The sequence below is a fragment of the Anas acuta genome, chromosome 15 (assembly GCF_963932015.1).
Source record: "Anas acuta chromosome 15, bAnaAcu1.1, whole genome shotgun sequence".
Classification (NCBI taxonomy): Eukaryota; Metazoa; Chordata; class Aves; order Anseriformes; family Anatidae; genus Anas; species Anas acuta.
In genome coordinates, this window is record NC_088993.1 from 10,720,243 (window position 1) to 10,745,151 (window position 24,909).

Below are 24,909 nucleotides of genomic sequence, written 5' to 3' on the forward strand. Positions count from 1 at the left end.
TACTGAAGGCAAAACTTCCTCAGGTTACTAAGGCTGGTGTTGTGGAACTCAGCATTTGAGAGACAAGCAATAAAAACATTCAGAGGATGAGATTACCACACATCACCCATAGGCAGCAGGTGGTGTTTGCAGTCTCTCAGACTTTGTAGTATTATTCTGTGTTTGGTTATCTTACTTTCTCAATCCTGGAGCAATTTATAAACTGAGTGCCTTCTGGAAACCCAGATCTAGCAGTGAGGAGATCAAAACCACGTGTAGGTACTCAGGGATTATTTTTATACAGCCATATGGAGATTTGTTTGTGTTTTCATTTTGATTTTTTTTTTTTTTTTTTTTTGCCAGCGTGCTGACATCAATTTCATGCATGGTTTGTTCTTTTAATAATACCTCATTCTTTTTTTTTTTCTCTCCTACCCAGCTTCTTCCCTCCATTTGCATGTGCATTGGAATAGTGGCTGCTTTAATCATTGCAGGACTTAAAGCAACCTCCCGCAAACATGGCAGACGAGGACCTTATTTTTCGTATGGAAGGGATTGATAATGGTAGATCGACTAAAGTGAACTCTGGAAACTATCTTGATGCTGATAGTGATGATGAAGACAACTACTATATCTGTCCAATAACTGATGATCCAGTTTCTAACAAGTCTGCCGGTATCAAAGTTGACAATTATTATAGCAACTTAGCAAAAACTGAACAGTACAGTTCCAGCTCTTCTCCTAGAAACTCGTTTAGCTTTAAGGTAAGTGCTGACTCCAGCCTTCAGTAACATGTTGTTTTTATTTAGTCAGCATGAGAGGGAAATGCTCCCTAACTCCTTCACTTCTTTTAACTAATGCTTTTCAGTTAAAAAAAAAAAAAAAAAGTTTTTTTTTTCCACACCTGCAGTTAATTCCATTAAGCCAGTAGTCTGGTCTGACACTGCCATTGAATTGCTTACTGTTCCTTTTAATTCAGTGAGAGATCTTTACTTGCAAAGGCAGCAGAATCCAGACAAATTCACTGCCATTATGATCAAACTACTAAAAAAGCAACACATTGATTAGGAGATTTAAAAAATTATATTTATTGTAAGCTAAATTGAGGCCTGCCAGAAGATACTTGGCAAAATCCAAAATCAAGTAAGTTAAAAACCCCAAGAATTTAACTTGGACAAATAAAATTGTGAATGATAAAATTGTAATGACAAGTCCTTGGGCTATTGTTGCTTGTTTGGGAGCTTTTAACTTGTTGGCTCATGTGCCTGGGCACGAAGTGTCACACTGGCAGTAGCTCCTGATGGTGCCCTCGAGCAGCATCTGACCTTTTTAAAGTGAGTGGCACAGTACTGCAGAGAGGTCGCAGGGCCATAGTTAGTGCTTCCTTGGCAGTGTGTCCTGTCCCCCCCTGCTCCCTTTGCACAGACAGGGCCATGCAAAGGGAGGAGAACCTGCAGAAGGTGAAGCCTCATAAACAGAACTGATGGTCACTGTATGGGGTTAGATATCTGAAGTATGCACTGTTCATGCTCAACTGGCATGTCCCTCAGTTTTTCTCCAGACTGAGATTTATTGTGTTTTATTAATACATTTATTATTATAAGTATTAACATTGTTTATGTAATAGATAGTCTTAAATCTTGGCTATGCCTAATGCATGCTTTATTTCTGGAGAGATGCCAGAGGGTTTATTTCAGTTAGCTAACATATTAAATAACCCAATAAAAGTGGAACTTTTGTCTGCAGTAAGACTTTTACCAAAGCTAGTTAATAAAAGCATTAAAATGTACATATCCCCAAGGAAAGTGAGGAGTAGAAGTTCAGTATAGACACGGGGTCAGATTTTAACGTATGCTATGGTATGCAAGTTAAAAGCTTAAAGCAAGTTAAGACCTGCAGGGAGCTTAGCCTTTAATATTCAATACCTGCCTCTAGACTTGCGGAGTATATCGGAGTTCTGAGTCACGTGGTCAGAGAAAAAACTGATAGGGACTAAAACTGCAATTGTTTCCTCCTTTCTAAGCTATCGTGCTGCTTCTGCTGGAAGCTCAAGTCCTGCAGCAGGGGTAGCAGAATGTAGTGCATGCCTCTGCTTTGGGCTTTGCGAGACCTGCTCTGGTATCTTTGTTTGTATCACAGATAAGGTGCATGGGATTCAGATGCGCAGCAGGCAAGGCCCTGTGCATTGCTCAAGTCACAGAAACAGTGGCTTCCAATGCAGAGTGATGCAGCCAGCCAGGACTGACAGCATCTTAAACCACTGCAGCCTGGTCTGGTGAGAATCCACCTATCAGACCCCAAAGCTGATGACAGTGTGGGCCACTGCTGATGAAATGCAGATGGAAGGGTTACTGCCAGCTCTCTGCCTTTAAACAGGCCTCTGTTTAATTAGCTAGTTATTAAGCAAGGCACTTTTAACTTATATTTGCAAATAAGAAATTATCAGCTTACCCAAAAAGATTTGTTCACAAATGTTCTAAGAATTAACTTAAATTAGGAATTAAAGCAAAAAGTGGTTTTTAAGTGGAAAAAAGTTATTTTTTTATTTAACAAAGAGAGGGGAGACTACTTGTCAATCAATTGTCTTATCACATGTGTTTTCCTACTTTTATGTTTCTCATGCGTCCTATAGAATGACACACAGCATCGCTCTAAGCACGGCTCTGTGGTTGACCGTAGTCGGGTAGGTTAAAACAAAATGCGAACGCCATATATAGTAGATGCATTGTTTTTTTCTGTTTTCCTTTTTATGGCCCTTTTTTGTACATTATTTTATCTGAAAGAACTGTTTGCCTCAGCCCATAAGTCATCAAGATTACAACATGCTAATTTCTTGTATCTTACGCTGAGCACAGTGTGTAATACCTAAGGCCCTCAGAACATTTTTTCCTCTTTCATACTGCTCTACTGCTGATAGTCTTTGCTTATGCTGCCCGCATATGTTGTTAGCTACAGAAAGTTAAACATCAAATCAACAAAAGTGAATTAATGTCATTTACATGTGGCTTATTGTTTGTTACATATGGCATATGTTAGAGATGTTTGAAAGTTACAGTTTTTGTAAATTACATTTGGCATATACTAGACCAGATTGTGTTCTCAATAACTTTGATGATGCAAATTGAACTGAAACCTGATGCTGATGTTTCTGATCTATTTCATTATACTTGAAACTATAAAATATCAGGGTGGTCTTCTGTAAATAACCTGCCAGTTTGTATCTTCTTCAGGAAACCTGGAAACATGCTATTGAGAAGGCTAAGCACATGCCTGATCCATGGGCAGAATTTCATCTTGAGGACATTGAGACAGAACATGCCACTCGCTACAGGTCTGTACGTCTTTCTGCTCTCAGTGCCGACTTGAAACAGAATCTGATGTTTTCTGCAAGGGTTGTGTTTCTGTGTTACAGAATATGTGTAATTACATGGCTGAAGACCTTTCAATAATGTCCAGAATGAGTGTCTTAACTGAATCTCCCAGAAATACTGCATTAATTAAATACTGCATGCTTTCAAGAAATAAACCTTTCAGCAAACTAGTATAAGGTTCTTTCTTTTTCTCCCACCCAAGCAGTGTCTGAGTTTTGCCATACAGACAGGAAACAAGGCTGAAAAGTACTTCCTAGTTGATTTATTAATTCTGTAAACTTAATCTAATAAGGAAATAAATTCCAATAAAGAGGCAGAATACTTAAAATTTAAGTAGTTTAGGAAAAAAGCAGCATAGCACTCTGTGCCTTTCCCAGAATAGCAGTTTCACTGTTGCCTATCCATGCAGTATTGCTGCATGTGGCTGGAATTTAAATCCTTATAAAGCCCAGAATAGCTCAGCATGGTGTACGTGCTGAAACAGAGTCTGGCCCATGAACTATTCTCAGTGCTTTAGCACAGGCTTTGCCAAAACTTTTACCCTACTGACACAGGTTTCTGGGTGAAACGGGTAGGAGTTAGAGGCCAGTTAATTACCCCTTAGCATAAGTGTTTGGGAAGGCCTCCCTGCCCATCTAATGACACTGTCACACTGTGCTCTTCTTCCCCGTAGACAGCATCTGGCCCTGGTCAGCCACACAGTCCTGAAATAGTTTGCATATTTTAAAAATACTTCAAGTGATAGTACTGGTTTAGGACTTCTCAAATACCCCCATTAAAACGAGATGGCTTTAATTTTTCTGTTTCCACCTCCCTTTTGCTTGCTGCAGACTGGGGCGTTGCAGACTTCATGGGGTATACCTGGGGTGTCTGTGCATGAAGTGCTCTGTGCAGGGTGGGGGAGTTAGCTGGAACCTGTCATGTGCTGATGACTCAGCCACTGTGGTTCTCAGTTTGGTTTTTACTGTATTGGGAGCTAAGGGGGTGGGGAGAAACCAGAGTCCTACTCCATATTACCATGGGTTTGTGCAGAGGCATGCTCCTCTCATGGTGCAGTGCTGTGAAGTTTTTGGACCCTCTACTTTTCACAGTCATAGCCAGTGCAGCATTCTGCTTGCATCCTCAACAGTCTTGCCAGCTTCCATGCCAGACCCAGGTTTATGTAAGCTTGGTAAGGCTGTGTAAGGTTTAATGCCAAAGCACATGAGGCCTGTTTTGTAGTGTTGCAAAAGTTCAGCTTCAGCAGCAGTCTGTTCATCATCTATAGGATTCAGTGTGTCCCTTTGAAGAACTTTAAGTATTTATTTTTTCCCACCTGAAGAACTAACCACCAAAGGAGGCCAAAAGCACAGTGGGAAGATTAGAAGTTGTATAGAGTGGCAGCAGGACTCTTAAGCTGTCAGTTGGAGATGAGAAAGGATAGGTGCCTGGGATGGGAGGATTTACATTCCCTCTGCATTCTTTTTAAGAGGCGCAACTTTAGAACAGGGAAATGGCCTCAGGTTGCGCCAGGGTTGGATATTTGGAAAATTTTCTTCACTGAAAGGGTTGTGAGGTATTGGAACAGGCTGCCTAAGAAACTAGTTGAGTCACCATCCCTGGAGGTACTCAAAAGACACGTAGGTGTGGTGCTTAGGGACATGGTGTAGTGGTAGACTTGGCAGTGCTAGGTTGATGTTTGGACTTGATATTTTCCAACCTAAATGACTCTGATTGTAACTACTGATTTTGTAGGTACAATGCAGTTACTGGGAACTGGGTTGAAGATGAAGTTCTCATCAAGATGGCTTCACAAGTAAGATCACGCAGTCCTTCATGTTTATTAGCAGTCAAATTTGTCACTTCTTATTACTGACTAGTGGCAGCAAAACGTTTGTCTTGTATATAAAAGCATTGATTCTTCTCTTCTCCTACATCCTCTAATTTTTTTATATATTTTGGTTCATCCATAATGTTTTGGTATCCCAGCAGCCTTTTCTCCACTGAATAGAGTAGAACATGGAGTCAGCCCTTCCCCATCAGCAGCGTTAGAGGCATTTGTTTCTTTCCCAGAAATGTCTTTTCCCATCTCAGCCCTCCCATTTCCTGCTGGCCTCATCTCCCTGCCTGGCAATAGGCCTATTATTTTGTGTGCTTCCAAATAATTTCTGATCTTATGATGAAAACAGACTGAAGTTTTGGTATGCGAGGGTAGAAGCTAGTTGCATATTCCAGTTAAATCACAGGATTGGTAGTGTGTTGCAGTCACTTCGCTCTGTGCTTCTGATGTAGAATCTGATGTCTGGGGCAGTGCTCCTCTGTGTGGCATATCCTGTGTGGAAGCCAAAATGAGGAGGCCTTGAGGTCTGAAGCCAGCTGCACTAGGCAGTTGCAACAGAGCCGATTCCAAACTGGAGAGAGAATTTAAATGGCATCTTTAAAAGCCATAGAATGTCTGCTGATGGGATATTGAGGAAGAAGGCTTATTCCCAATGTTTTCTCCCCAAATTCCTGTGTTAAATGGCCTGTGGGCTTTCAGTTTTCCTTAAGGGTAGAGATATGGCATAGCTCCTGCTTGAGAACTACTTTCTAAAGAGGGAGGACATGGTTGCATCTCTTACTGGATAGAAATTAACTTTGTGGACATGACAATGATGGTTTTTTTTTTTTTTCTTTTCCCTAGCCCTTTGGCCGTGGAGCAATGCGAGAATGTTTCAGGACGTAAGTGTCTGCTAACTTTATCTTTGTTGCACTGTTTTCTTTTGTGGTGACTGGAATTTCTCATAGATGTGGAAATTATGTAAAGCACAGCTCCCCGTTAGCTCCCTGCTGTGCATTTCTGAAAGACACAGCTGAGGGACTTATTCCTGTTTGTACGACTCCATCTGCAGCACAGGGAGTAGGGTTCAGAAAGCAGAGCATTGTCTTAAGGGAAACACAAGTGAGTGTGATGCAGGCATCCAGTGGGCTTGCTTTGAAAAGCCAATCCATAACATTTACTGGAACCATGATGGGATGGATAACATGTAATTGTGCCCGGTTCCAGCAAGTATAATCAGCCTTTCAGTGGGCAATTCATAAATTAATGCTATCTTCACCATCTCTTGGAGGCAAAATACTCATAAAAGTACAGAAGCAGCAGTTTTGTTTCATTTTTCTTGGGTTCCTAGTGTGCTATGTCTTTGACTTTGGTATGAGACTGTGTGTGCAGCCTGAAGGCCAGATTCAGGCCCATATTTAGGCACAGAAAAAGGGGAAGAACAGTTGAGATCATGCGATCTCAACTCAGAAGGCCTTCCTCAGTAAAGAGGGCTATTCTCACAGTTCACTTTGGATCACGTGTACCAGTCATCCTGTTCTGAGTAAGGCAGGGTTTGAACGCTAATAGTTATTCTTTCCAGAACGGTGAAGTGTGGGAGAAGACAGAGGAGCAACATTTTTTTTTCCTCACAGAGTGTTAGGAAATGTGCCTGTGGGCATCAGCATCTGGCTATGAATCGGTTTGTGCGAGTAGAGCATTCCACCCTTTCCAGGCTCTGAAGATGAATGTTTCCTGGAAAATGTGTGTGTTTAAGCTGCCTCCTCCCCTCTTCTTTGCAGCTGCAGAATCTGGAGGAATTACATTTCAGGTCTGGTTTCACTTCTGGGAAGAGAGATTCCTGAATGACAGTAACATGATGCTTTGAACTTTGAGGAAAAAGGGGGCAAAGTAATCCTTCAGTCCTTCAGTTTTGTATTGGTTTGGTATCGGTTCATGCTGGTGGCTCTGCTCTTGCAAAGCCAGATAGATAACAGCCGTATAAAAGCCTGGGACATTAACAAATCTTAGTCTGCTGACATTGCTTTTAGTTCTTGTTTCTGAATGACCAAATTCCACATTAGAGAATATATTGAGTAGCGACACAGACAGAAGTTTATTCTTGTGGCTTAATCTATTGTACAAAGAAAGTATGTAAGTTGTGTGTCAGCTTCCTGCTCTTGGGTCTTCCATAACTCTCAGTGTGTGCTGATATTTCCCATCTGGAGCTCTCTTCTAGATTTTTGCAACTCTGCAAGTCTTTAGTCATTGCATTGACAGCATTAGCTGCTCTTGGCTCAGTGAACTGCAGAGTGTTGGCTTTAGAAGAGCACATGAGCTGGCTTGTTTTATGGAGATAAATGTATTTCTTCAGAGAACTGGAGAAGTTTCAAATCATAGCTGTAATTCTTACCTCACCTGTTCCTTCTTTCGAAGGCCTCTGTTACAGTGACTGTCTATCCCTGCAGGATGACAGACTATCTGCAGTTGCTTTTCCTTTAGATCCTCCGTGCACTTCTAGCTCTGTACCAAGGTCTTAGGAGTGAGAGAGGGAAGGAAGAAGTGGGAGGGATAAGCATTTGCTGCTACTGAGTTCTCAAAATGTTCAATTTGCCACAGCACTGAGGAAGGCTCAGAACCATTGATTGTCACTGAGCAGAGTAGAACTGCTTGGTAGCCAGCTATGCCTTACTCTAGGTACTCTTTCATACTCCTCTCTCATCAGACTGTCTTGGGGTGTCCAGCAGTATGACTGCTGCCACAGTAAATGGGTTTTAATACATTTTTTGCCAGCTTTTCTGTTGAATTAAGTCATTTGGGGGAGGGGAAGGAAGGGAGAAGTGCTTTCCTCCTTTCCCTGCGTGTCCTATATAAATTGATCTGGCTGCTCTGGGATAGAAGGCTGACTGCTTTGAAATCCCTGGTAATGTTTTTTTCCCTGTTTGATTTGAATGTTGGCATCTTCTACAACCACTGCTTAGTCTACTTCTTGGCAGCCAGCAGATCCTCTCTTGTCAGTCTTTTTTCTTCACTCTTGAGGGATCTGTGGATTAAAGATTTGCACATGAACAAAAGTTAAAATCAGAGGAAGAACTGTCATCTGCACTCCACTTTCTGGGAACAGTGGGGATACTGGATAGTTGTCACCTGTGTGTTGAGAAAGCAGCAGTTTGCTCTTCTTATAGGAGAGATTTGTCTTCCCTCAGTTTACTTGAAATGCCACTCCCTGCTCATTTCTGCATAAAATAATTGCTGGCTGTAGAACAGGGTGTTGAGATGGCAGCTGTCTGTTTTTTCTGGGTGTGGGGAGGGAAAAAGAAATCAGAAAAGGAGGAAGTTCAAAGTAAAAGCAGCAGTCAAATGAAACAGGCACTTTGGCAAGACCCAGCCATTCATACGGGATGTTGCTTTTTCTTCTGCTCCCTACCTGTGCTTTGCTTTTCATATAAAATATCTGGTATATAACTTAAGATCCAGTCCAGAATGAGGGTAATCCTGATCCCTTGGCTTGACTTTGTCGGCAGAGACAAAGAAAAGGGGAAAATTGAATTAAAATTACTGGTTTTCTTTTTATCAGAAATTGGTTTGTCTTTCAGGAAAAAGCTGTCCAACTTTTTACACACGCAGAACTGGAAAGGTGCCTATAACTATGTTGCCAAGCAGTACATAGAGAGCGTAGGCAGGGAGGTATATTTTGAGGATGTCCGACTTCAGATGGAAGCAAAACTCTGGGGAGAAGAGTACAATCGGCACAAGCCACCAAAACAGGTACGTTCAAAGTTCTTCTATGCAAAATCTTTTCTATGCAAAACTTTATGCTATGCAAAAAATCGGTCTTGCTCTTCTATTAGATAGGTTTCAGATGTATTTAGAGAGGATTAGTTGTTCATGTTCTATTAAATGTAATTGCTGAGTCTTCTGCCCTGCTGTGTTTTCCATTAAATGGTAGTTGTTTTTAACAAAGTAAATGCAGAAATTGCTTTGCATATCCAAAATTAGTCACGTGCGCTTGTGAATATTTGACTGTTTTCAGCTGTTGACTGAAGACCAAAATAAAATGGTGTTTGCCTTGCTCTTTTTGATATTTGCCCAGCTGCTTTTCAGATAACCAGAGATGTGACTATTTATTGCCAGCAGCAGTCTCAGTAAGCATTTAACTGTTAGTGCTCCAGTGAGGTAGGTGCTTAAGTCTTGTAAGCCCATTTTGACACCTCCCTAGCATTGATTTTAAGAAGAGCTGAGAACCTGGGTAACATTATGAAGCTGTTCAGATACAGATTTCTGAGGAACAGTCAAGAACTCTCCAAAAAACAAAGATGCTGTACCTTTGTCTCCTTTAGGTCACTCAGTGATAATGTCAGCACCCTGTGTTAACTACAAAGCAATAAGACATATGAAACTGCCAGGTGGTTAGTGTGTCAGACCAGGCTTAGGGCATCAAGAGAAGTTCCCATCCTCTTTGCAAGGGATGTGCATAAACACGTAAGATTTGGGAAGAGGGGTTCTGCTGTGTTGTGGATCATATTTTTGGTGGCTATGCTAAGCATTTTGTACAGTCTTATAAATGTAGCCAGTATAGCTTTGCACTTTTCCATGGTGGTAAGCTGGATAGCAGCTGGTCAAAGCTGATCTTTGAGTCACAGACAAAACCATCTCCAGAGCAATCAGCTTGTTAAAAGACAAGAATTAAAATACAAGGATGAAGGACTGCAACTGTCATGCATTCTCAGCCAGTCTCTCCTCTTTGTTCAGTGTGTCTGTGGTATGTATCAGCATACATAAACTGCTTTAATCTGCTGCTGGTAGCGAATGCCTGTCTTGGACTGTGGCTTCAGTTGAGTGGAAGCAAACATTGGGACGGAACTGTGCTTCTGCTGTGGGAACTTGGGTCCTGCTCTTGACTGTACCACAGACTGCAAGTGACGTGTGAGATGTGACAGGATGCTTGGGTCAAAATGTATCCCTCGGCATGGGGGCTTTGACAACGTAATTGTCAAAAGTAGTAAGTGCTTCTGAATTTGTGGACTATGTGCACTGCCTTCTGTACAAGGGTTAGATAACAACTGTCACAAAATAGCAAGACGAGACATAGGGTGAAGTGCTCAGAGAGGAATCTAGATAAGTTTTTAATGCCACCTGAGAAAGATGCAAACAACATGAAAGTTGTGATGCTATCTCCTTTAGGAGTGCCTCTGGAGTAGTCTGTGTGGAGGTGGGGCAAGATACACAAATATCTGAATGGTAGAGGGTCTTCAGTACTCCTTTGAAGAGGCATTTCTACAAGTTGTGCAGTAGTCACTGTATGTTTTGCTGTTTGGAGCACACTCTTTGCAGCACACTCCTAAGGTACCCAAGGAAATAAAAAGAAAGGCAACTTTCGCTAAAATTTTTTCAGTGTGATTTTTTGCAGAAATGGTCTGTGTTTAAGTGACCGCTTTTAATTTATGAAATTCCCTCAGTTACCTAAGAAGCACATGACTCTTCCTCCACCCCCTTGTTAAACAGGCAGATCTTGGCAATTGTTCGGCTTCTTTTGCTGGCAAAGTTTTCACAGCTGGAGCATTCACACACATTAATCTGAAGGCAGTATTCTGTTAGTCACTGTTTATTTTTCTTCCCTTCCCAGGTGGATATAGTACAGACCTGCATTATTGAAATGAAGAACAGACCTGGAAAACCTCTTTTTCATCTGGAACATTACATTGAGGGCAAATACATCAAATACAACTCAAATTCTGGATTTGTGCGAGACGACAACATTCGTCTTACTCCGCAAGTGAGGCTTTGTGTAATGCTTTCCATAGAGCCTGCTGCAAGCAATTTGTTGGCTCTGTGCAGAGATTTTGCATTACTGCCAAGAGAGGAAATTGCAGTCTTTCCAGAACAATGCCAAATTATTTTCTCTTTTTGCAGCATGTCTTCCCCTTACTTGGGGTGTGCTTTTTCAAGTGCTGAGAGTTTCTTTATCACATTTCATTGTCAGTTGATTTTTAATTTAGTTGAACATGGTTAATACTCTTCAGAAATTGTAAGCCCTGTTCCTCTAGTTACAATTACAGGCGTTAACATTCTTAAAACTTGCTTCAAGTTCAAGCAGAGGGGAGACATCTCATGTATTATGTACTAAGTAGGCTGCTGTTACCTCAGAGGAATACACAAAAGGAAGTGGTAGATACCTAACTGATGTAAACAAACACGTAGCTCATTTACATATAAAAATTTGTGTTTTTCAGACACAACCTCTGAGTAAGTGAATCTGAGATTGCTTATAGAAATACAGCTACAGTTTTAAAGTGATTGGGAATACTTGTGTTTCACAGAGCTTTTTAAAATACAGGCCAAGAATGCAAAGTGATCAGCATAGCAAAAGTGTGTTTTTTGTTGGTTTTTTTTGAACTGGGTGTTGAGGGTTATATTATTTTAACTTCCTCCCCCCCTATTTTTAAGGTATTTGTATGATACTTAACGTAAGCAGAACATTTATGTTCAGTGCTGTGCTTTTACAAGTTGGGAACAAAGTGTTCTGTGAGACTTGCTACACTTAAAGTGTTTGTCTATCACCACCACTCACCTCCCCCAGGCCTGGCAGCAGTGTTTTGGAGGCCTTCCCAGAAGATCCTGATGTCTCAGCTTTATGCCAAAGAAAAGGGCTTTTTATACTTGATACTTGGAACTCAGCATTTAAGGAGTACGAACATACATTTCACCATTTGATACACAAATCTAAAGGCAGATAGTGGAAGAAGAATTCAGGGGATGCTCGTGTTTTCCTTCTGCAAAATGGGCCAGAGCTTTGCCTGTTGGCAGCAGGAAGCAGTGTCCGAGGGCTGCAGAGCTTGTTGATTCATAGGCACAGCCAGGATTTTTATGCAGAAGTGATTCTGCACTGGCTCCAGAGCCCATTGTTATTCCCTCCACCTCATGCTCCCTACTTCTAAAGGTGAAGACTGTAGTGGAAAATGGGATGTCCAGTACTGGAAGGAGGAATAGAGCAGTCCCCACTGCATGTTCCCATTCCTGCCCTTCACCCTGCTTCTTTCAACCTTTCTCTGAGCGGGACCAGGTTGGAGAAGCAATGCCACAGAGGCAACAGATAATCCTTTGTGTTTAGTAGATGCATCTGAAATTTCCTTCCCTGTTTGGACCCTGGGGAGCAATTACTCCTTCCCCAGCAAATTCTTAATATTGAATTTAGCCACTGCATAGGATATTAAATATTCTGATAAAGTCTGAAGGGCAGTGTTTAGTAAAAACAATTTACCAGGGACTGCTAGTGCTTCTGCTTGGCCCTTGCTTAAAATTGGCAGCCAAATTCTGTTTGCTTGATTTGCATGATTTCACATGAGCCGGTCAACCGGGACTTATATGAAAGCATAATCTCACTGTGACTACGTAGGGATAAAAAACACTGTGTATATGTAGGGATAAAAATCCCTTACATCCTCTTAGTCTCTTACTGTTTTCATCATGATGTTCATACCAGTTCTGTTTCGCTAGTATCATTACGTGATTTTAGTGGCCATTTGTAAGTGGTCACAGTAAGTGTTGCTGTTCACAGTAGTTCAAGGGTGAGTTTTCTCAGACATTTCCTATGCTTCCTTGCAGGCCTTCAGTCACTTCACCTTTGAGCGCTCAGGACACCAGCTCATTATTGTTGATATCCAGGGAGTCGGAGATCTTTACACAGACCCTCAGATACATACGGAGAGTGGTACAGATTTTGGAGATGGCAACCTAGGTAAAATCGCTTATCCTGTTTGACAAGCTAGTGGATGCTTATTTTCTCTTCTTGCTGCATGCTGATTAGCAGCTATTGGCTGAGCAAGCAGGCACTTTTCTTAAAAAAAAAAAAAAAAAAAAAAAAAAAAAAGGGCCTTGGAAACAGCTGCAGAACTTATACTGTAAGCAGTCCTTGAACTTCTGTCACACACAGGCAGATTTAAAATGGGAGCTGATCTTGGCTCAAGTCTGCTGGCCTACTATTAGACCAGACAAGTAATGAAATTAAGTAGCTCCCTGTGACTTGAGAATGATTGTTACTTTTAATTTCCTTGCCGTGTTGCAGGAATGGATACTGCTGAATATAGAGAGGTAAGTTTTGCTTATTTTTAAAGCTCCATGTGTCCATACATTAAATAATCCATAGGACACGGCAAGTCTTGTAAGCAGGATCATTTTTAGGCACGTGTTTCTTTCTTAACAATGCGTCCAGTTTCATTGGTTTATTATGTTCTGTGCATACATAGTTTCTGAAGAATTTGCAGGCTACTTTCACTTTGTCTTTCAGAGAGGCTAAAAAGCACTTAAAGGGTTTAAAGCAGAAAATGAAAGTAGGTTGAGCACTGTAGTATGAAACAGTTTTTTTTTCCTTTTAGTTTTGCCTTTAGCTTCTTAGAAAATTATTTGGGACTTCTTCTTCTTTTAATAAATATGCCATCATATAAACATTAAGTAAAAAGCTTATTCAATATTTTTTTCAATGCCACAGGTGTTCGAGGTATGGCCTTATTCTTTCATTCTCATTCCTGCAACAAGATTTGCAAAAGCATGGGCCTTGCACCATTCGATCTTTCATCGAGAGAGAAGGATGCCTTGGATTATAATAACAAATTGCTTGTAAGTGCTTGATGGAAAAAAGTGTAGCTAAGCAGTATAGCTGAATTATTTTAACTTTAAAAGCCCTGTAAATAAAACTCTAATATTCTATTTATATGGCAGATAAAAGCAGATTAATCACTAATAAAGTAGTTTAAAGTTGACTTAGCCACACTTGGCTCTGAATTCATGCTGTAACTTTAATTAATAGGGAATCTTGCAAGACAAGCACATTTAGGACCAAGTTCATCTTTGAATGCCGAAATCATTAGTAGGTTTTGTAGGTCACAACACTAATTCAGAGAGAATAAAGAATAGAGCTGTTTGTGTTTAACTGACCTCAGCTTTAGTTGATATTTGTGAGACTGGGATCTGGTGAAAAGTTTTGAATGAAATTCAGTCCTAAATAGAGCTCTCTATGACTGCAGTAATGCTAGGACTTGATATTTTGTTGGCGTCTAGAACTTCTCAAAGCAAATAGTTATATATACGTGTGTGTATTAACCCCCCACTCTTGTAGAGGGCCCCTGATATGCAGTCATGTTGGCCTGTGTAGCATACTCAGAATACAGTGAAGCATTATTCACAAGATTTTCTTGTTAATTTGCCAAGGAATCTGCTCAGACAATTCTACGTGGCACAGAGGAAAAATGTGGCAGCAGCCGGGTGAGGACAATTTCTGGTAGTCGGCCTCCTCTGCTGTCCCGCCTGTCTGAAAACTCTGGAGATGAGAGCATGAGCGATGTGGCATTTGACTCTCTACCCTGCTCTCCTTCTTCAGCAACACCTCACAGCCAAAAGATGGACATGCTTCGTGAGTGAGCCTCATATGTAACTTGGAAGTTCCAGAATGTTTGGCGGTGACTTGTTTAATTACACAGGTTTTAATACTCAGCATGTTGTGTTTAATCAGGTACTTCTGTGTAGCTAACTAATGTTTTTGGTTTTTTGGGATGCTTTTGTAAAATAACTAATAAAAGTAAGATGATGGTATCTAGAGCTTTCTCATCAACCATGTTATCCTTAAAATAAGATGTATGTATTTTTGTTCCTAGATTGGCCGGTGTTTAATGAAGTAGATAACTTGGTTCACAAAGACTATGATCAGCTTGATAACCAAAGGGTAAGTGTCTTTCCATCAGAAAATGAGATTGCAGTTCCTTAATGAATGTCTCTTTGAAGGATGGCTGGAAGAAAGAGCATGTGAAGGCTCTCACCCTGCTTTCAGTGCTGCAGGTCACATTACCTGCATGGATTTGCTGTTTTTTAATAATGGAAGAACACTTTATTTTAAAATAATTGTCTGCTTTTTTCTCCAGAAATTTACTTGCATCTGGTTTATTTTCACAGATAATTAAAGTGTGTACCTATTCCCCTGCCTGCATGTTGTGTCTTGGGCACTTTTGCCAGCTGATATAATATGAAGGCTAAACAGAATCCCCATTGATTAGGTCTCTGCAAATATTTGTACTGTGGGATGTTAGAGAACCTCACCTGAGGAGACTGCAATATGTCTGCGATAATCCCTTTACAAAGAGATTTTTCCCTACTGCAGGGCACCAATACCAGGGGCTGTCCATTAATTGTTTTATTTTTTAACTGCCTAGGACTGAAAACAACATTAAATGGACTCTGGGTTTGATCAAGTATGCAAGTCTTTGATTATTTTTTTATGTATCTAAGAAGGAACATGAACTTGGACAGTGCCTTCTGGATCATTATGTACCATTCTGCCTGTCAGCACAACATACAATCCTTTTCATCCAGTATCCCAACATACCTCATTGAACCTAGCAGAAGTTTTGCTCTCTGGGAAGTGTCAAGCTGAGATCTTTGCAAAGGGCAGTCCTAATTCTGCGATGCTTTCTTTTCATCTTCTGTAGGATTTTGAAAATGGTGGAGACAGTGGATATCCCAGTGAAAAAAGAAGTGAGTTAGAAGATCTGGATCATAGAGATAGGGTAAGAACCTGACTGTGGGTTTAACAGAATTAGGCCTTCTGTTCGTACTTGAAGTGATTCCACAGAAGAATCTCATTTTTATCCCTTTTGATCTAGACTTTGTAAATGGAAAAAACAGTTGGAAAGAAACTCCCACACATTGCAAAATTACTTATTCTTCTTGGGAATGTTAATGACACTTTTATAGGAAAAACACTGTTTGTAATGGGAAGTTTAATTTCAAACATTACATTTGATTGCATGTTGTAGGTTTATGGCTTTTTTGAAGTGTTCTGTATTGCATTTGAGCAACATTGATTAATAGCCAGCTTCTTGTCATATTGAATCCATGAATATGACCTGTTTTCAGACACGCTTAACCTCTCTACTTTCTATGATGTTACATGATTTGAGGTTAATGAACAGAACTTAATGTTGTTCTCAGTTAATAACATTCACCTTCAGAATTCCTGGGGCTTAGTTGGTTACTCATTTAAAGTAAAAACTTCAAGATACGTTTCTTTACCTGAAGACCTTAACTAGATGTTTATTTTGTAGATAGGAAAGAGAGTATTGCTTCCAAGGATAGCACCTTTTGTCACATTTGAGTTGGCAAGGTATTTGTCATGGAATATATAGTTTACAGGATTAAAGCCTAGGTATGCCATATTCTGTACTGTTTCAGCATGTTCCTTTTTATATTATAATACCACCGAGAGAAGAAAATCCATTGGAAACTATTTTGATCATTGTCTCCATTATTTTTGCTGGATGGGAGTAGTCTAGAAGGGTAACTGGCACGCATCAGTTGCTGTAAATTAAATGATGCAAATCTTTACATTAACATAGGGCCATTCAAACAACAACCGAAGACATGAATCTGATGAAGACAGTTTGGGAAGCTCTGCAAGGGTAAATAAAGCAGAAATGTTCATAGACAATGAGTTTACCACTTAGATTGTCCTTTGTTCCACTCATCTGCTGTCTAATATTACATCACTAAATCAGATGTCAATTTTCCTTCCTTTTCAGTTGCAGAATGTCTGTTTATAACAACTAATCACTCTACATTCTTTCCTTGTTTGTTTTTGCCTTTATTTTTCCATTAAAGGAAAACTATGAATAAATTGTCACCTCTGTAATTGGTCCCTAACGTAAATTAGGAATTCTGCCTGGGTTTCCCACTTGAAATTGTAGTTCTACAGATTTTTTTCTGCCTAACTAGATATTTAATTTCTGCACTTTATTTTTTCAGCTTGTCTTATACATGGTTAGATAAGACTTTCAAAACCTGCAGTATTTGAAATATGTGACAATGGCTCTCTCCACTGTATATCTAACCAAGCTAGAAAAACAGACATCTATGATTTTGCAAAATACAGCTTCTGTGATAATTAGTTTCTGTGGCTATAAACTAGAGCAATTCTGTTTTGCAAGGAAAAGGGGGGGGGAAGTTTTGACAGCAATGGATAATTTAATTAGATATTATTTTACGAATTTCCTTGTAGTGGTTTATGTATTGTGGTTTCAGGAAACGGAAACAGCTTTAACAGGCTAAATTTCTGTGTCAGTAGTTTTCCCTATTGTGTTTTCATGTGTACATCCAATGGCTTGCTTTCTGATAGGATTTTTTTTTTTTTGGCTAGTACTTCTCATCCACCCATGAGGTTGAAAAGTTGTTTGATCTTGTTTGTGTTGGTCATTCTGAGAAACATCAATACATGTACATGTATCTGCCTATCATCTTGTGTATTGTTACTTTTCATTCTTCTAGAATTGTTGAATGCAAGCAGCATTTAAAGTATTTTTAACTGAAATTCTGACCAGAAAAGTATGGGTTTAATTTCTTGTGCATGGGAAACCTTAGTGCTTGCAGTGTGATTATCCAGGTACTTATTTTTGTAAGTACCTATTTCCTGATTCGTAATTTAAAGGTGCTACTTTGCTTAGCTGCTGTCATTTAAGGAAGATACTTGTTGTTGTAGTGTGCCTCACTGTGTTTTTTCTTTGAAGAAACACAAACGCTTATTCAGCTGCTAACGTGACTTCTGAAAGCCATATCTTAAATGACAGTATTTACTAATAAATGACAGTATTAATGTGGGCTTTGATTTCCTGGATGGTAATCCTTTTGAGTAATATAGAATTTTAAATTTTGGAATAGAAATAATAGTATATTGCATGTTTCAGATCAGTGTGGAGAAATGGAATCTCTACAATTCTTCCCGAGTCCACATCCACAGACCATCCTGTGTCGCTCAAGAAATTCAGAGGCTTAATGCTCTAGAACTTGAAAAGAAAATTGGGAAGTCAATCCTTGGGAAGGTAGGATGGGTCTAGTAATTCTGTTCTTTCCAGATGGAAAAAAGAGATCTTGTATTTATTACTTATTACAGGTGCTTCACTGCATGAATTAATTGTGCAGGTGAAAATAAATAACAAGTGTATAGCTTTCTGTCACCTAATCATATTTTATAAAGCAGTTCTAAGCTCAGGAACCCATGTGTTCCATCTGCTTTTGGACTTGCAATATCTGGGCTCCTTTGGCAAGGATCCTGCTGTTGATTCTGCAGTGACACACACAACTAGATTTAAGTAGTCACCTCAGAAGTACTTTGTGCCTAAGTGAAGTATAGGCACAGGGCTTTTGAAGAATCAGATCTGTACTTAATATTTGTGTATCTTTCCTGTACTATTGCATTCTAGGTTCACCTGGCCATGGTTCGCTACCATGAGGCTGGACGTTTCTGTGAGAAAGACAAAGAATGGGATCAGGAGTCAGCTCTGTTTCACCTGGAGCATGCTGCAGACTGTGGGGAGCTGGAAGCCATTGTTGGGTTAGGACTCATGTGCTCTCAGCTGCCACATCACATTCTTTCTGAGGTTACTCTGGAGGTAAGCAATAAAGATGAAAGAAAAAAAAAAAAACAATCCACAATTGTGTTCCCCTGGAAAATGAATATAAAAATAGGAGGAAATTGAGATAAAACAAAAACCACGGTTAGGTGTTCTTTAGTCTCTTCAGAGAAAATAGGTGACTTTGTAGTTAAGGACTTAGATAAAGAACTAAAAATGATGCTTGTTCATAATTTTGTGAGCAAGTCACTACATACCTTTTAGGAAACATTTTGAAGTGATCTTTACTAATCAGCTCCTCAGCAGTTCATGGCTGGGCCTGTTTCTGAGACATTAAACACTTGCAAACATTACCAATATTGAGAAACAGCGTTTAGTGTTAGAGGAAGGGATGACTTTACTCAGCATGTATTCTAGAGGTTTTGTCTCTTTTACTAGGACACAAAAGAGAATAGAAAAAAAGGATTTGACTACTTGCTGAGAGCAGCAGAAGCTGGAGACCGCCCTTCCATGATCCTGGTAGCAAGAGCATATGATACCGGTGTAAATCTTGGTTCAGACAGGTACTGTGCGCAACTGAGTAACTTAACTTATATAATTGCTACATACCTTCTCTTCACATGAAGAGCTGTTATGTCATAATGCTGTGGAATAGTATTTTGGAGTAACTTCAAACTTAACCCAGGTATGTATAAAAAAAAAAAAGGGTTTAGGCCATGATACATCAACACAGAAAGAAAATCAGAGACCTATTTCTGCTACTGGGCATTCGTATTTTGTCCACCTACATGCTTGATTTCAGCCCTCATACCAAAAGTTCCCTATGATGAATGGTTTTCTTTGCTCTAAAGTTGGTGATAAAACTCTCTTGATTTCAGTGGGAGTTGCGTAACTGAAGATCTTAGAGTCGGGGGGAAATAAACACAAGGTTCTCCTGGAGAAATAGTACCTTAAAAATAAGTAAAAAATATTTACAACTGCTATGTCTCCTCCTTAGTGATTTTTTTGAAAGCTGTTTTTAAAAAGAGGTCTGTTTTTTTCCTAATTAAATTGTGAAAGAACCCATAGAACAGGAAAAGTAAGTCATAAACCGACCATAGTCAAGATGCAGTCACATAAATGAAGTATTTGTCACTGTTAGTCTTCCATTCCTTCGCATAATAAAAGTAGAAATGGAAATTTGACAGGAGCATTGTCTTAAAACTAAGGATATTACTTTCAACTAAGTATGATTTTAAGTTTTATGAAGTCTAAAAATGCATTTATATCAGTAAGTCTCTCTTAGTTTAGCCAGCACTCCTATCTTGATAGGAGGGTTAAGAGCAGCACTTTGACTAACAAGTAGATCATAGCTTGCCAAAAGGCTACACAATATATGAGTTTGATTTTTTTAGATTTTTAGATGAGTCTTTAAAAAATGGATAAATATTAATTGCCTCAAGTACAAATATAACAAGTTAGGATAACAATTTTTTTGCTTTTGTATTGTAGCATGTGTTTGTTATTTACTTGTTTTCTGTTTTGCAGAACAGTGAACCTCTTGGCAATAGTGAGATTCAAAATAATGTGAAGTTTCTCATTGAAGTGCACTGAGTATTTTCAATGTAAAAGTAGCTATTTTTAAAGTATGAAATGAATTCTGTGACTTCAGTTTATTTCTGAATCAGTTATCTTCACAAACAGAGATGCCAGACCTAAAGCATGTAATTAATAATGAAAGTTCGCTTAGGAGTTCATCGAGAAACTTCATATAATTTCTCATCTGTTATTACTGCACAAAGTGACCCCATCCTCACTTGGCATAGTGACCATAGTGACCGCTAAAGACTCTGAGAATCTAGTGCAAAATGGAATTCTTAATCTCCAGTGCAAAGTGCATTTGTTTCTTAAGGTAATTGTCTTCTAAATGATTTTTAACTTCAGAGCACAGGATTGGAAGGAGGCTCTGTACTGGTACAATGCTGCCCTGAACATGACTGACTATGACGAGGGAGGTGAATATGATGGCACTCAAGATGAGCCCCGGTATCTGCTCCTGGCCAGGGAAGCAGAGATGTTGATGACAGGAGGGTTCCACTTGGATAAGGATCCACAGAGATCAGGCAAGTCTGCATTTTTTTCTGTAATTAGTAATCCCGCTTTTCCTTCTCGCCCAGGAGGTACCCCAAAAATAAATTTCCTAATTCAGCTGTTACAAAAGGTAGAGAGGATCAGTACCCTTGGATTTGTAGGTGGAGCTGTAACGACACTGGGTTGATATAAGGCTGAAAATGGTGAAAAAAGATTTTGCTGATGACAGGGTAGTGGGCGGTGCCTGGTCTAATCGTGTGACGTGCTGAGTGGCTAGCAAGCACTTTCACTGCCTGTGAAGCCACAGAACTGCAGGTTGCTGCTTGTATTTTGCGTTGCACCCGTAACTTCCAGGTCGTACGTAGCATTGTCTTATTTATTGTATAAATCTATATGTCAAGCATCTAAGTTTTTATGATGTTGGGGGCTCACACGGGCCAGGCATGTTTATGATCCTTGTAAATATATTGAAGAGCCATCAGCAGCTAGGCATGTAACTCTGAACGTAGAGGGAAAGACAGATTCCCAGCTGGTGTAACTCTGCTGACAGTAGAATACACAGTGGCACTCGGATCTGGCTGTGTAGTTTGACCTCAGTTTCTCTTTTTGTCCTTTAATTGCTTCAGGATAAACAGATGGTTTTACTTTACCCTGTCAACATGACTTGATGCTGTTTCCTCTTCTAGGTGAGCTCTACACAGAAGCAGCAGAAGCAGCAATGGAAGCTATGAAAGGCAGACTGGCAAATCAGTACTACCAAAAAGCAGAAGAGGCTTGGGCGATGATGGAAGAATGACATTGCAATTAAGCAGTTCTTGTATATAATTTTTTTTATATACTGTGTTTGCAGCTAAAAAGATATATTTTTATGTGGCGTTACCAGTTTATTTTTTGTATTTTAGTTTTCTAATTTTTTGAGGGTGGAAATTCAAATGTAGGCAGTATGTAGGGTACCATAGTGCACTTCTGTCAGTGTTTTAAAGCTGTAATACAGACACACTTGACCTTTACATATATATATATATATGTATATACATATACATATATATATGAACTGTTAGAACTGAGTGGCCTGAATTTTGTCATTTCTTGTTTGCTTTGGGAGAAGTGAAGCTGATGTCTGCTTGGGTTTCACATGTCCTGCTTTTCACATAGCAAATGATCAGTTTGTTTGCATTTTTCTTCTTGCCACACATAGAATATTTCATTTTTTCCTAGATTCACAGCATTTCTTCATTTTTGGTGTATCTCACCAAATTTGCATGTGGATATAGATTTTCGATTTAAGCATGCCAAGCATGCCTACTCCTAATAAGTAATCCCACTTTATCAATAGGCACTGTTTCCTTCTCAAACAAATTCCAGATAGAATCCATATGCTTTGGAGAGGAGGAGGGGAAAAAAAAAAGCTTCAGATTAGCAGTGAGGCTCTTCTGTGTACAATGTGTGATTACCAGCATTGCGTATTTTCAGAAAATCACTAATGTTCCTGATGAGGTGAGGAATCCAGCTACCTCTCTCATTTTTACATTTTGTACCATATAATAACCTTATTTTGTAGAATTCTACTGATCTCATACAGTATTTGCCCAGTGATGTACAATAGCAAGATCTATAATATATTAATAATGTGTAGTTATTTTTACAGTGACATCTCAATTTTCAGCAAAGCTAAGAAGTTTCACTTGAAATGCTGGAAAGTGTGTTCTCATTTTCAGAGGGACATTTGAAAAACTTAGGGGATGTTGATTCAGCCATTATTATACAAGATAAATTATCTGGTTTAAATGGCCTTGTGTGTTTTATCTGCTGTCTTATGATTCATGAAGTAACTTCACATGATACTTCGTGATAGATTTGAGCTGATTGATGAAGGATATACACATAGCTTTACAAATTTCCAGATTATGCTGGGTAATTTATTAAATGCTACCATACATTACAAAGCTTATTCTCTGTGGAATTAGTGTTTGGGAGTTTTCATCTGAATTTTAGCATCTTCTACAGTTTACAACTAAATGTCCTAAAAGACAGTTCTCTTCTTCAGAAGAGACTGAGGATGGTTTAATGGTTTTAAATGTCAGTTACAGAAAATTACTGGTTTTAAGGAGAAAACATTATCCCCAAACACTTGAAATTTTATATCCTGTTTGCATAATCTGAAAAGAGTAATGTAAGGACAAGTACATGGTGGTGGTTGACTTATCATGGCACAGATATAAATCTCTTCCAATTCCAGTATTTTATTCCAAAGTCCCAGTGCCATCTGTACAGAGGACATAGCAGCTCTTCCTATTTCTTCATCTTGGTTAAGTTGTTTTAGTTGTTGCAGGAGATTATGATGGAAGCTTCATGCTGCCTTGGCTCTACAGTCTCCTGAGGATGTTGACTGGGATGAATAAAAGGCAGGTCTTATGAAGTGCTGAGCATCTGCAATGCTTAGCCAGTCTCATTTTAGCACAGCTTTTAAGAGTATGCGTAAAATTAAACAAGCTGCTAGATGATGTAGTTAATTTCAGTGTGGTTCCTTGCATTCACATCCAAGGACTACTTCTTGTAAAATGTAGAAACTGTTCAAGAAACAGAAATTGGTTCTTCCTTTCCTTTGTGAGTGTCCCTGTCACTAGGCCCAAAGTTGCACTCCCCATTTATTCTTTCTGGAAAGTGGATCTTAAATTATTGTTTAAACCATATCTAAGCATGATATTAGTAACAACTGTCACTGTCTGAAAGAGAGATGCTGGTGGTAAAGGAAGTGAGACGGAAAGACTTGAATCTCTTGCAGGAGAGAAGGATCCTTGGATTTTGTACTCCTGAGTAACCACAAAGCAGTTGCAGCCATTAGTGTGGCCTTGCAGCAGCCACATCTTCTTGCCATAAAATGTAGGGAGTGCAGGAAATAAATGCTTAGAGTTTTTTGTTTTTCTTTGTTTTAGGGAGAGTGCCTGATTCTGTGAGGGTACTAGGTGAAGCTCTTCACCTACTAAATGTCTGATTGTCCTCAGTTGGGTTTAGGTAGGTATTGGTAGGTACTAAAATAACCAAATTCTTTGGACATAATATGCTGAAGTTGAGCTGGAGTTAGTGGGATCACAAGTTGGTTGGATGCTTTAAGTGCCTATCCAAAGTTCTACTTTAGGTACCTAAAGTCTTTTTTGGATGTGGCCTTTTTGCTCTTTCAGTTCATAGCATTGTGCCACTCACTTCTGAAGAACTTCTGAAGAACAGTCAGTGTTTTGTGCAGAACTGATACAGTGTAGGCATTATAACTAATGCAGACAAAACCTTTTGTTTTCCATGTAAGGTGTTAATGCCAAGTGTTTGAGGTTTTCCTAGAGAAGGAAGCATGTGCAACCCCACCAACTATGTAGGGAGGAGAGGAGATTGAATGTGACCATCCGAAATATGTAAGTAAAGGACTCTAGAGTATAATTATTGACACTTCTTGACATAGTTTCATTTGTTCAGTTCAGTAGTTGCTAAATTTGCTGATAGTTCTCTGTAGATCTGACATGCAAATGTATACACGTGATTAATACTTTGTTTACAGAGTCCTAAGGCGGTATATTATTTAGCTATACAATAAGTAGGACTGTCAATAATTCGAAAATTAAAATTGTTTACAGAAAGATGCACAAGTTGTTCTATGACATTCTTTTGAAGAGAAACTATTTGATAGACTTCTTGAATGATACTGCTATATGCTGTATTTTTAATCTATTCACAATGAATAAATCTGTATTTTTTTAAATGTGAAAATAAATCTGAGGCTTGACATAATTTACCTGGGTGTAGTATTTCTGAATGTCATTGGGAGTGTTGCTTGGGTAAGGACAGCAAGATGGAAGCCTCTGTTTGTATACCAGGCATGCGAATACTAATTGCCTGCATCACACTGTTTGTTTTTATTCTGGCTGGTCAATAAAGTTGTTCTCTTTTGTCACTTTTCTCAGTAGAGTTTTAGTCATTGCACATGGGGTGTTTTTGTTTGTTTTAATTTGCCAAAGTTCAATCCTACTATTGCAAGCCTCCAGAAATCCTTTTTTATTTTGTTCTTTTCAATCCCTGTTCTCATTCACTTTCAACACTTGAAGGAATAACTCAGAGGAAATCACTAGATGTGTAACAAGAAAATCAGTGATTTTATCAAGAAAACTAAAAGGTCGATGTGTTGATTTCTTTACATTTGATTACTCCTGCAATATCTGTAACTAATATGGAATAAAATAATGACTGTAGCACTCACTGGCAGGACTGTTTCAGACACATCTGTATGCTTCCAGTCATTGCTTGGTCCAGAGAAAAAATTGGAAATACTTGG

The 24,909-nt window shown here is 39.2% G+C and overlaps 1 protein-coding gene across 3 annotated transcripts in view; it reads left to right on the plus strand.

The window, feature by feature from the left end:
• Positions 1 to 24,531, plus strand: part of EEF2K (eukaryotic elongation factor 2 kinase) — a 30,885-nt gene extending 6,354 nt beyond the window's left edge. Inside the window, exons 2-19 of one of the 3 annotated variants that reach the window (XM_068698857.1) lie at positions 419 to 743; positions 2,612 to 2,662; positions 3,210 to 3,310; positions 5,085 to 5,145; positions 6,013 to 6,050; positions 8,724 to 8,895; positions 10,754 to 10,903; positions 12,733 to 12,865; positions 13,616 to 13,743; positions 14,335 to 14,536; positions 14,778 to 14,845; positions 15,606 to 15,683; positions 16,512 to 16,574; positions 17,853 to 17,987; positions 18,369 to 18,557; positions 18,957 to 19,081; positions 20,442 to 20,620; positions 21,275 to 24,531. In XM_068698857.1, the coding sequence (XP_068554958.1) occupies positions 498 to 743; positions 2,612 to 2,662; positions 3,210 to 3,310; positions 5,085 to 5,145; positions 6,013 to 6,050; positions 8,724 to 8,895; positions 10,754 to 10,903; positions 12,733 to 12,865; positions 13,616 to 13,743; positions 14,335 to 14,536; positions 14,778 to 14,845; positions 15,606 to 15,683; positions 16,512 to 16,574; positions 17,853 to 17,987; positions 18,369 to 18,557; positions 18,957 to 19,081; positions 20,442 to 20,620; positions 21,275 to 21,384 (2,229 nt within the window). In that variant the 5' untranslated portion in view covers positions 419 to 497 and the 3' untranslated portion in view covers positions 21,385 to 24,531. The remainder of the gene's footprint in view (positions 1 to 418; positions 744 to 2,611; positions 2,663 to 3,209; positions 3,311 to 5,084; positions 5,146 to 6,012; positions 6,051 to 8,723; positions 8,896 to 10,753; positions 10,904 to 12,732; positions 12,866 to 13,615; positions 13,744 to 14,334; positions 14,537 to 14,777; positions 14,846 to 15,605; positions 15,684 to 16,511; positions 16,575 to 17,852; positions 17,988 to 18,368; positions 18,558 to 18,956; positions 19,082 to 20,441; positions 20,621 to 21,274) is intronic. The other 2 variants (XM_068698859.1, XM_068698858.1) reach the window with 2 other exon arrangements.
• The last annotated feature ends 378 nt before the right edge of the window (positions 24,532 to 24,909 follow it).